Here is a 12,080-nt window from a genome sequence, read left to right on the forward strand (position 1 = left end):
GCCTCTCCCGTTGCGGAGCACAGGCTCCGGACGCGCAGGCTCAGCGGCCATGGCTCACGGGCCCAGCCGCTCCGCGGCATGTGGGATCTTCCCGGAATGGGGCACGAACCCGCGTCCCCTGCATCGGCAGGCGGACTCTCAACCACTGCGCCACCAGGGAAGCCCTAGTTTTAGGTTTTATGTTTAGGTTCTTAATCCATTTTCAGTTAATTTTTGTATATGATGTAAGAGAAGGGTTCAACTTCATTCTTTTGCATGTGGATATCCAGTTTTCCCAGCACTGTTTGTTGAAGAGAGCGTTCATTCCCCACTGAGTGGTCTTTCCACCCTTGTTGAAGATTATTTGACCATTTGTGAGAGGATTTATTTCTGGGCTCTTTTTTTTTTTATTCCATTGGTCTGTATGTCTCTTTCTACCAGTACCACACTGTTTTGATTACTGTAACTTTGTGATGTGTTTTGAAATCAGGCAGTGTGAGTCCTCTGTTTTTATTTTTTAAAAATTGTTTTGCCTATTTAAGATCACTTGGGATTTGATATGAATTTTAGGATGCATTTCAGCAAAAGAATGCTATTAGGATTTTGATAGGGATTATGCTTAATCTATAGATCATTTTGGTAGTATGGACATCTTGACAATATCAAGTCCTCCAGTCATGAACGTGAGATGTCCTTCCATTTTTTTGTACCTTCTTTAATTTCTTTCATCAGTGTTTTGTAGTTTCTACTTTGATTTACGTCTCTCACTTTTGTTGACCAGCCAGGTGGACCAAAATTGTTTTGATTTTTGTAAGACATTTTTATTATAAAATAAGTGAAATACAAAAAAGTAGACAAAACTGAAATGTACAACATGCAAAGTAATTATAAAGTGAACACCTGTGTAACTAACACCCAGATCAAGAAATAGAACAAGGCCAGCACTTGAGGTATTGCTCCTGTAGAGGTAGCTATCTTGACTTTTGAAATAGTCATATTCTTCATTTTCTTAATAGTTTTGCCATCAGTGTTTGGATTCCTCAACAATATAAGTTGATTTTTGCCTGGTTTTGAGCTTTTGATAAATGGAATCATACCATATATACTCTTTTTTGTCTTCTTTCTTTTAGCATTCTATTTGTAAGGTTCATATACATGATTATACTTCATTTTCAATATTGTATAGTATTTCAGTAACTGACTAAATCACAATGTAGTTATCCATTGTACTGTGTTGTTTACAGTTTGGGGCTATTACAGATAATGCTGCTGTAAACATTCCCTTTGTTTGTATACCGGCACATAGTTGCATGAGTTTCTCTAGGAATATTACCTAGATGTAAAATTGCTGGGTTGTAGAGTATGCTTATCTACAAGTTATAAGATAATGGCAGACTTTTCCAAAGTGGTCATATCAGTTTATCCTTCCACCAGTACCATGAGAATTCCCATTATTCTATGTTTTTACCAGCACGCACTTAGAATTGTCAAATTTTAAAGTGTTTAACCTCATTGCGATTGTAATTTGCATTACCTGATTACTAGTGGGGCTGAGCATGTTTACTTATGCCATTTATTCATTTGACTTTCCTGGGCATTGGGTTGTTTCTCTCTTTCATACTGGTTTATAGTTATTTTTAAGATTTGGATTCTAATTGTTAGTTGGTTAAATGTTGCAGATATCTTATTTCATGTAGATATCTATTTCACTTTTGAGACAACCTATTTTACATGGAGTCTTTTTTTAAAAATATTTATTTATTTCTGGCTGCATTGGGTCCTAGTTGTGGCACATGGGATCTTTTGTGGCTGCGCACAGGCTTTGTCTAGTTGCAGCAAGCATGCTCTTCGTTGCAGTGTGCGGGCTTCTCACTGCAGTGGCTTCTCTTGTTGCAGAGCACGGGCTCTAGGCACGTGGGCTTCAGTAGTTGCAGCACGCGGGCTCAGTAGTTGTGGTGCATGGGCTCAGTTGTTCCATGGCAGGTGGGATCTTCCCGGACCAGGGCTCGAACCCGTGTCCCCTGCATTGGCAGGTGGATTCTTAACCACTGCGCCACCAGGGAAGTCCCACAAGTCCCCTTTCAAATCACACTATACTACTTTCCAGGTAGTATGAATATTTTATAATGACAAAATATTCCTAATTCCTCCCTTCAATCCCTTATATCATTTCTGTCATTCTTTTTACTTCTATATAAGCATGTATAGTTACATAAGCATACCCAAATACATTGTTGCTATTATTGTTTTGAACAAGTTGTTATGTTACGGATTAAGAATAAGAAAAGTTTTTATCTTACCTTCACTTACTCGTTCTCTGATACTCTTTTTTTATGCAGATCGGAGTTTCTGACCTGTATTATTTTCCTTTCTGCAGAACTACTTTTAACATTTCTTGCAAAAGCAGGTCTATTGGCAACAATTCGTCAATTTTAGCTTGCATCTTTGATTTTTTGTAGTTTGTATATGAAATGCCTGGGTGTAGTAATTTTGGCATTTGTCCTTCTTGGTCCTTTTCTGCATCTGTGGTTGCTGTCAGACGTTAATTTGGCGAAATTCTGTCATTATTACTTACAATATTCCTTCTGTTCCATTCTCCTACTCTTGTCTTTCTGTATTCTCATTACTTGTATGTTACACCTTTTGTAGTTGTCCCGCGGTTTTTGGGTATTCTGTTCATTTTTTTTTAAATTCGTTTTTCTCTTTACTTTTTAAGTTTTGGAAATTTCTATTGTCATATCCTCAGCCTCAGTTATTCTTTGCTCAGCTGTGTTCAGTCTACTAATGAACCCGTCAGAGGCATTCTTCGTTTCTGTTACTGTGTTTGATCTCTAGCATTTCTTTTTAATTCCTTTTTAGAATTTTTCTGCTTACATTATCCATCTGTTCTTGCATGTTGTCTACTTTTTTCCACTTAAGTCCTTAGTATGTTAATCATGGTTTTTAAAAATTCCTGGTCTAATAATTTCAGCATTCCTTCCATATCTAACTCTGGTTCTAATGCACGTTTAGTCTTTTCAAACTGTGTTTGCCCGGTTTTAAATGCCTTGTAATTTTTTGTTGAAAGGGGAGTATAATGTACAGGTGGTCCTCAACTTATGATGGTTTGACTTAATTTTTCAACTTCACGACAGACTTAATTTTTCAACTTCATGACGTGTGAAAGCAATATGCATTCAGTTAAAATTGTGCTTTGAATTTTGACCTTTCCCAGGCTAGTAATATGTAGTATGATTCTCTCTTATGATGCTGGGCAGTGGCAGCAAGCTCTCAGGACAAAAATGACTTTTGTGTTCCACTTGACTGTCTGGGTTCCTACTTTTCCTTCAATTGTGGCCTGGGATTACTTACTTAGTCTTGACAGCCCTTCAGTGCTGTTAGTGATTTTTTTTAAATTCATATTTAATTGCTTGAGGTTGATCTGAAAACCATTGACAACCATTCCTAGAAGTAGACATCATGTTTTTTAAAAAAGCAATTTGAATGAGATTAGTAATCTGATAGAAATGACTATTTAAAGGAATCTTTGGATATTTTTATATATTTGATGACTTTCTCAACAAATTTCTAAGACAATGTATAAAATTATAATTCGTTGAATCATGTTATTAGTAAATTTCTGGTACATGAACTTTTATAGTGAGTTTGCTACTTATAAACTTCTCCCTGCATCAGACTATAAATCATTTACTTTTAGTGGGTTGAATAGGACTGAAGTCTCAGAGTGCCTCTTTTATATGCGTGTTTATCTTGTCAGGGTGGGGGTAGCATAGAGCTGTTGTGAATGTGCTTAAAGTAATGAAATCTCAGCAACCTAAGGCCATTATTTCTAATTTACTCACCATGCCAGAGTGTTCATTCATTATTGCTTGATCACTGATACTGCATATTCAAGCTATTTTAAGATTTTGGAGTTCATAGTTTTGATCACAATAAATCATAGTTTTGATCGCAGTAAATCATAGTAATAAACAATTAGAAAAAACTTCTTAGACCTCTTTTTGTATGTTCCTTTAACTGGCTTTCATACGGTCACAACTGCTTGTTGCACATAGTTAACCCATATTTGCAGCACAATATAGAGTTTAGTCTAATGGAAAAATATTCAGATGATCTATAGGTTTGGTATTAGCTTACCTGGAATGTGATTTTTCTCATCATGTAAGAGGGTAGAGCTGGCCCAAACAAGGATCCTTACTGTGTTGGCTGATAGCTGATAGCCAACACAGTAAGTTAAAAACTTAAGTTATTTGATGATGATCAATCAAGCCCAAAATAAGAATGGTTCCCTCTCCTAACTTATTGCTTTCGGCTTACTAATTTCAAGTGCATAAATATATGATATAAATATAAATTCATTGGTTCTGTTAAGAAAATAATTATAAAGGGATAATATAATATTTATAGTATTTAATCATAGTATAATCTACATTTTATGCCTGCTTTTTTTCTTACTTATAGTAGACCCAAATGATCTGTACATTGTCGAACCCCTCAAGTTCTCTCCAGAAAAAAAGGTAATGTTTTGTTTCCTTTTAAGTATATTGGTGTGTTATGTGGATGTAGATGAAGAAATAGGTTGAAAGATTTAATATAACCTTTAAGTGGTCCTTAAACTTACTGTTTATTTTCAATCATGATAATGATGTAAATGTTTACAGGGGTCAGCAAACTGTGACCCATAGGCTATATATGGCCTGTGGCCTGTTTTATACGGGCCTGAAGCCATTTTTAAAGGGTTGTAAAATAAAAAAGAATATGCAAGAGAGAGAGTATGTGACCTGAAAAGCCTGAAATATTTACTATCTGGCTTTTACAGAAAAAACTTGCTGACCCCTGGCTGATTGTCTGACATGCACTTATAATAAAGAATGACTCAGTGTGTGCGCTATTCCTGTAATCCTCACATCAACCTGAAGACGATACTCTCCCCATATTTTAAGTGAGAACACTGAAACTCAAGAGTTTGTATCTTCTTTAAATGACTCATTAAATAGGTGGCAAAAATCAGACTGTACTTAGGCTTTTTTGGTTACAAAGTGTGTGCTTTTTCCATTTTGCCTCTTAAAGTAAGTTGTACTCATTTTGATTAGAGGTAATTGTCTCTAGGTGAAAGAACTTGGCCATTAGAACTTACTACCTTGTAACTTGGCCCAAGTTACAAGGTAGTATGTGGCGAAGTTAGGATTGAAATAGCCTAGGATTCAATCCTAACTTCGCCACATACTACCTTGTAACTTGGGCAGGGAATCAAACGTGTGAACCTTGGTTTTCTCATTTGGTACCCAGGGACAAAATATTGATACTTACCTTTCAGGGTTAGCAAGTAAGATATACATGAAAGCAACTAGAATGATGTCTGGCACATAACAGGCATTCAGATTTTAGTTATCGCCCCCTAATCTATATTCAGAGGTGGCAGATAAGTAAAGAGTTTGATTGAGTAGTATTTACAAAATGAAAAGGTAATTATGGTATCTGTACAGAACATAACAGTATGTTTTGCTATTTATAATACTCTTTTACTTTCCACCAGGAGATGGCACTTTACTCCAGTAGCTCAGCTCTCTGAATTTGGTTAGGTAACTATTGGAGGTCTAATTCCTACCCTTTCTTTTCCTTGTGTTATAGAAGAAACGCTGCAAGTACAAAACTGAAAAAATTGAGACCATAAAGCCAGCAGCACATCCATTGCACCCTATAGCCAATGGCGACATAAAAGGAAGAAAGCCTTTTACGAACCAGAGAGATTTTTCTAATATGGGAGAAGTTTATCACTCTTCTTATAAGGGTCCTCCATCTGAAGGAAGCTCAGAAACTTCATCACAGTCAGAAGAGTCTTATTTTTGTGGCATTTCAGCTTGCACAAGTCTGTGCAATGGACAGTCCCAAAAGACAAAAACTGAGAAGAGGGCTTTGAAACGAAGGCGGTCTAAAGTCCAAGACCAAGGAAAATTGATAAAAACTCTCATACAGACTAAGTCAGGATCATTGCCAAGCCTGCATGACATAATCAAAGGAAACAAAGAAATCACTGTGGGAACACTTGGTGTTTCAGCAGTCTCGGGACATATTTAAAATTAATCGAACTTTTCATACTGGAGACTTTCGTTGTTGTTCTTTGAAGAACAGTCTGTGGTATTTGAAGGGTTTGGGGGAGGGAGAAAATATTAATGGGAAAAGTATTCAGAAATTATGATTCCTGCCTTTTTAAAAAGTAGGTGGGATTGTGTCAATCTTGGTTAATGAGCTGCAGTTTTACAAGGCTGATCACTTCCTACAAGGACAATGGTAGACATTTTATAAAGATTTTTTTCACAGATTAATTACTGGGACAAAAGTAATTCAGAAGCCCAGTTCCTTGGGTGGGATAGGAATGAAGGCCTAAACCTCTTCCTTTAGCTTTGTTCCTATTTCTTGCACCTTCCCATATTTATGTGCCTTTTGTCTATTTATAATGCCACTGGAAGAGGAGGGAGAACTTTTCCTGTCATTTGATTTCTTTTATAACTTTGTTAGTTTTTTGAAGCTGCAAACACTACAAGGCTTTAATGTGATCTGCGCCTGGAGTTCAGTAAAGATCAGTAAAGACAGTGTAAAGATCCTAAAGACTTGGCCAACTAGACCTCTGTTTAGCAAGCTCACTTGAAACAGACACTTGATGGAATTTTTACATCTGTTCTTTTAGGTAAGTGGTGATGCTTTTGATGTTATTTTCATTTAACTTATTCACACTAGTTTTCTTTGGTTACTAATTCAATGAGAAGGGGAAGAAAAAAAACGACAGGATCTTTTCTTGCAAATAACTAGTATTTGTAAATAATTGTTTTATAAACTCACCTTTTAAACAACATTTAGCCACTTTTAAGGGTTTTCTTTAGCTACATTACATTTTAAACATTCACAATAAGCACTAATCCTCCCAACTTTCAGATCACTGTTTTCTCTTACAATTGGAAAATTCAAAGGTTTGTCAAATGAGTCCAGGTCTCATAATCACTGCCTATGTATGTATGCACAGAACCAGCTAGTGAGTTTGTCAAGCCTTGTCTAATTGGTCAAGTCTAAAGGGATTATTATTCCTTAATGTTTGCTTTGTATTGGCTACAAATGTGCAGATATACATGTGTGATGTCAATGTGTTTGTCTTCGTCTTTTTTCTTTAAAAATAATTAGCAGTGACTGTATTTGAATCAAATGATTTCTAAGTATGTGTTTGTACAGTAATGAGTGAAAGTGGAAAGTTTCTTTTTGAAAGGGAGAGAATTGACCGTTTTGTGTTGTAAGATTTAAGTTATTGAGCACTTCTGGTAATAACTGTTTTTAAACTTGTCTAATACCTTTCTGGGGGTATTGGTTGTAATGTGACTTATTTAAAGCCTCTTTTGTTTAAGTTGCTGCTTTAGGTTAACAGTATGTTTTAGATGATTTAAAATTTTTTCCAATCTGTACAATTAGCCATTCAGAGCAAGAGGGCCTGATTGTATAGAAACCCATTAAAAAGAGGTCCAGATGAGAGCAGAGGTAGAGCGGGAACTTACACCATCTGTGTGCAGCATCCAGGGTTGTGGAAAGACTTTCAATATGTAACTACGGAGCTGTAGTGCCATTAGAAACTGTGAATTTCCAAATAAATCTGAACACTTGTCTTTATTAATTACTGGCTCTTCTGTTCTTTGAAGGAGAACTTTTACAAAATTGTTACTCTGAACACAGATTTGTTTTTGCCACTTTTAAAATTAAATACAGCAGCATCCTATTAAATAATTGATCACATTTCAGCCAACTACAAACTGATTGAACTTTGACAGAAACGTTTTGTTCCCTATACAGTCAGAATTTCACCATTTCAAACACTGAAATGAGAGTTTTGAATATTTAGTAGACTACGTTTATGTGCTTTTCTCTTATTAGGTGCCATCTTTAAGACTACAAATTGTTAATTTTTTCCATATATAAACATAGCATAACATTTTACAATTTGGGGTTTATTTTTCCTCTCTGAGATTATACTTAACATGAGGGGAAAAAAATGAAAATTCTTGCCAATAATAGATTTGTGCCTGGTGAGAAGCAAAGCTCTGTGTGTGTGTGTGTGTGTGTGTGTGTGTGTGTGTGTGCGCGCGTGTGTATGTATGTAATAGGCTTTCAATGTTCCTTGGTAGTCAACTTTATTTTATTTCTTCCAATATTAGGTAAAGCATTAAAACAGTAAGAAATAAGAAGAAACGAAGGGATCCATAAGAGCAAGAACACAAAGTAAAGCAGTTCTTTTAACTGGATTTTAAAAAATAGAGTTATATAATTTGAGGAATGAAATTGTTTTATAAGGTAAGGTTTGCACAGAAAGACAGCTGTTCTCTATTCTCTGCCACTACACGTCCCCCACACCCCAGCCTTTCCCCCATCAAGGGTTTCTTGCTCCCCAGCAGCAACCGTTTTCAACTCTGTATCTCCAGTTACTGTGCTTATTTTTTTTTTTTTTTTGTGCTTATTTTGCCACTTACTGATTTGCCAGTTTTTGATGTGTGCCCAGTGTGAATATATAAACTTGTCGGCATGAATATGAAGTAGATATAAACTTATATTTGTTAACCTGGTTGAACAAATTTAAGATCACAGTATAATAAGCAACATGTTTATTTAGAAATATGTTTTAACTATTTCATAGAACAAAGTTACTTAAAAACCTCATGCTTTTCCCCAACTTTTTTTTTTTTTTTTTTTGTGGTATGCGGGTCTCTCAATGTTGTGGCCTCTCCCGTTGCGGAGCACAGGCTCTGGACACGCAGGCTCAGCGGCCATGGCTCACAGACCCAGCTGCTCCGCGGCATGTGGGATCTTCCTGGACCGGGGCACGAACCTGTGTCCCCTGCATTGGCAGGTGGACTCTTAACCACTGTGCCACCAGGGAAGCCCTCCCCAACTTTTTAACTTGAGAAATTTCAAATCCATAGAAAAGGTGAATTCCCATGCACCGTTCGTTACCCAGGTTCAACAATTAGCATTTGTAGTTTTCTTTTTATACATACATATACATGTATTAAACACATTTTTGGGGTGAGCCATTTGAAAGTTAAAAGATATCATGCCCTTAACCCCTAAATACTTATGCATGTGTTTTCTAAGAATAACAACATTCACCTACATGACCATAATACTAGTATCACACCTGAGAGTCAGTAATTCATTAATATCTAATACACACTCCATGATCAGATTTCTCCACAGGTCCACATGCATACTCTTTCCTTCCTTTTCCTTTCCTTCTTTCTTTACCAAGGGCCAGTCAAGTTTCATTTGGTTTCATTGTCTAGTTTCTTTTAAAATGTACAGATTGCTTTATGACTTTGCATGTCTTCCTTGTGTAAGGGCCATATTTATTTTCTCTGAATCATTCCAGTTTTAGTGTCTGGGCTACCAAAGTGGCTATTAAGAGCTTTTCTAGTGATGTATCAACACTGTCACTATAAATTTTATCCCAACCCACAAGTATTCATTTATATGACATTAAGACATTAAAAAAAATCCTATTGGAACATGTATTATACTCCACTGCACTATACTCCACTTAGTCTATTACTTTCAAAATTAATCTTTAGAATATTTGTTTACAACAGAGTTCATCACTTGCATTTGTAAGGTCATACACCCTAGACTACCAACTTTGCATTCCATCTTTTTGACAAATCAGATATTGAAAACCCAAACAAATACCTTCTGTTATAAAACTTGTAAAATAAGTCTTTTTGAGCAAACAGAAGCATTTGTGATTTTTAAGTTTATAAGGGATAAAAACCAAGTTTTACACCCAGAATGGTTTAAAATAGTTCCCCATGTAGGTGGTGTACTATCCCACTTAAGAGCAGGTGTTTAAATCAGACTGCCTAGTTTCATATTTGTTCTCTATCTCTTGAGTTTGGCATTAGACAAAATCACAATCAGTCATAACCTCATTAAGCATCAGATTTCTCACCTGTAAATATGTGAAACAGCACGTATTTCAGATAATTGTTCTGAAGATTAGTCATGTTTACACATGTAAAACTATCATGTGCCTAGCATGTAGTACACACAGTTAGCTATTAATGTTTTGATGCTCAGAGTGAGATCTCATCCCTTTGTCTCTGAGCATCAACCAGCAGGTGTAAGACTGTCATCTCCAGCCTCAGTCTACAGCCACCATCCATTAGCAGGGTCAGCAGGGAGCTTTGAGCCGGATGTGCTCTGAGTAAGATTCCACCCTCAGTGCTTCTATCACAGGCATCAGTAAGTCACTCCAGAGCTCTGCAGGGCCCCTGGAAAGATCTTACTACTCCTTGTTATAAGGCCTTGCCACAATTTTATGCCTCAAAACCATTAAGGCAAATTTCATATGCCTTTGATTCCTATTAATTTTATCCCCACAAGAAACCCCATATGGCTCTTCACATCCTTCTTTCTGGACCCATATTCCTTCACCAACACCTAAAAACACTTACCCTGTGCCCTCTGGAACTCAAAAATCAGTCATCAGTAAAATTTCCTAAATCTTTAACTTCTTTCAACCTTCTCGTCACCTCCTTATTCTAACTGAAACTACTTTCCTTGAATCCTTTCCAGGAGGTCACTTTTTTTCTTCCTGACTGCCTCATACCACTCGACCTAGAGGTAGAATAGATGGTCTCCTTAATCTTCAATGCCTAAAACGCCTCACTTTGTATCTTATATTGACAAACTCTAGCATCTACTCTTTCTCCTTGTTGCAAGTGAACCCCTGTTTTCTCTCACCTTCTCTCATCTTCATTCATGGGGTCACTATCATTCTAATACTGCTTCTGTCATAATCCTTGATTTCAATGTCTACATTATTTTTTCTAGTTTCTCACTTCTTTGCCTTCTTTCCCCTAAGATCTTGTTCTCCAGCCTGTATCAGCCACTTACTCCCACGATTAAATCCTAGTGTTTGTCACTGTCAATATCCATAATCCTTAATACCAATTTCAAGCACCCAACTCTGACCACCACCTCCTATTTTTCTAGCTCATGCCCCCTCACACCCTAACTCTGACAATTCTTCAATTTCACCAAATCCTACAGTCCATTGGTCATACTGATAAGAACAGAGTAAAGGGACAAAGTAGGTGATTAAATAGATAATCCCACTAAGGGAACATAAGTAAAGAAAAAAGTATGGGAGACCCCTGTAAGTTAATGATCACTCAAGAAAGCAGGTTTGCCTAACCACAAAACCAAGCAGGCTTCCTTAAAAACAAAACCATGCAATAGTCATGAGACATGCCCTAAAACAATAAAACAATGATGGCTTTCTTAAGCTCCCTTTACACCCTGGTCTTTCTTGTCCCACTCCCAAATCACTTTTCTTTCACTCAAAAGAAAGTTCTCTTTCCTATAGGGTGGGAAAAAAAATGACACTCTCAAAATATTTTCAAATGAACCTTATTCTTCATTAGGGCAAAGGCAATGCTTCCTATCTTTGTCCTTGACGTCCAAGAATGGCTGAAAGGAGGATTTCCCTTTTACCATTTCAACTCAACACCCTTAAAAGTCAACAGCAATGGAAGAGGAATCAAGATGGTGGGGCAGTAGGATGTGGAGCTTACCTCCTCCCACAGATACAGCAAAAACACATCTACAAGTGGAACGATTCACACAGAACATCTACTAAATGCTGGCAGAAGACCTCAGACTTCCAAAAGGGCAAGAAAACCTCCATGTAACCGGGTAGGACAAAAGAAAAAAAAAAGAGAAGGAATTGGGACAGGTCCTGCACCCCAGGGAGGGAGATGTGAAGGAGGAAATGTTCCCCCACCATGGGAAATCCCCTCAATGGTGGGGAGATCAGCCTGGATGGAGGGGGAGCCTCAGAGCCTCAGAGGAGAGTGTGGCAACCAGTTTGTGGAAGGACCTGCACAGATGGTCAGTAGTACCTCTGCCCTGTGCTCCCCAGCCTGGGACGTTTGCTGGTGTGGGCGGGGCTGGGTGCTGAAGCTCGAGCTTCAGATGTCAGACCCAGGGATAGGACCAGGGTTAGCTGCATGGAGACAGCCTGAAAAGGTTGGAGAGTGACAACTGAGTGTGCACTCAGAAGAGGCCTGGGC

At 37.4% G+C, this 12,080-nt stretch overlaps 1 protein-coding gene and 1 non-coding gene across 9 annotated transcripts in view; one reads left to right on the forward strand and one right to left on the reverse strand.

Annotated features, from left to right (window-relative positions):
- The window catches only part of SUCO (SUN domain containing ossification factor), a 120,941-nt gene that overhangs the window by 65,723 nt on the left and 43,138 nt on the right, over window positions 1-12,080 (forward strand). For 3 of the 8 annotated variants that reach the window (XR_008617066.1, XR_008617065.1, XR_008617067.1), the window contains exons 23-25: window positions 4,441-4,496; window positions 5,611-6,667; window positions 8,175-8,310. Coding sequence is in view for 4 of the 8 variants with exons in the window: in XM_007107231.3 (XP_007107293.2) it covers window positions 4,441-4,496; window positions 5,611-6,057 (503 nt within the window). In the remaining 4 variants the exon portion in view is untranslated. Of the gene's footprint in view, window positions 1-4,440; window positions 4,497-5,610; window positions 7,767-8,174; window positions 8,311-12,080 lie in introns of those variants that run through there. The other 5 variants (XM_007107228.3, XM_007107229.3, XR_008617068.1 and 2 more) reach the window with 4 other exon arrangements.
- Window positions 9,306-9,410, reverse strand: LOC112067554 (U6 spliceosomal RNA). Its single transcript, XR_002893344.1, has one exon. It is a non-coding gene; the product is annotated as a U6 spliceosomal RNA (small nuclear RNA).

The sequence above is a fragment of the Physeter macrocephalus genome, chromosome 4 (assembly GCF_002837175.3).
Source record: "Physeter macrocephalus isolate SW-GA chromosome 4, ASM283717v5, whole genome shotgun sequence".
Taxonomy (NCBI): Eukaryota; Metazoa; Chordata; class Mammalia; order Artiodactyla; family Physeteridae; genus Physeter; species Physeter macrocephalus.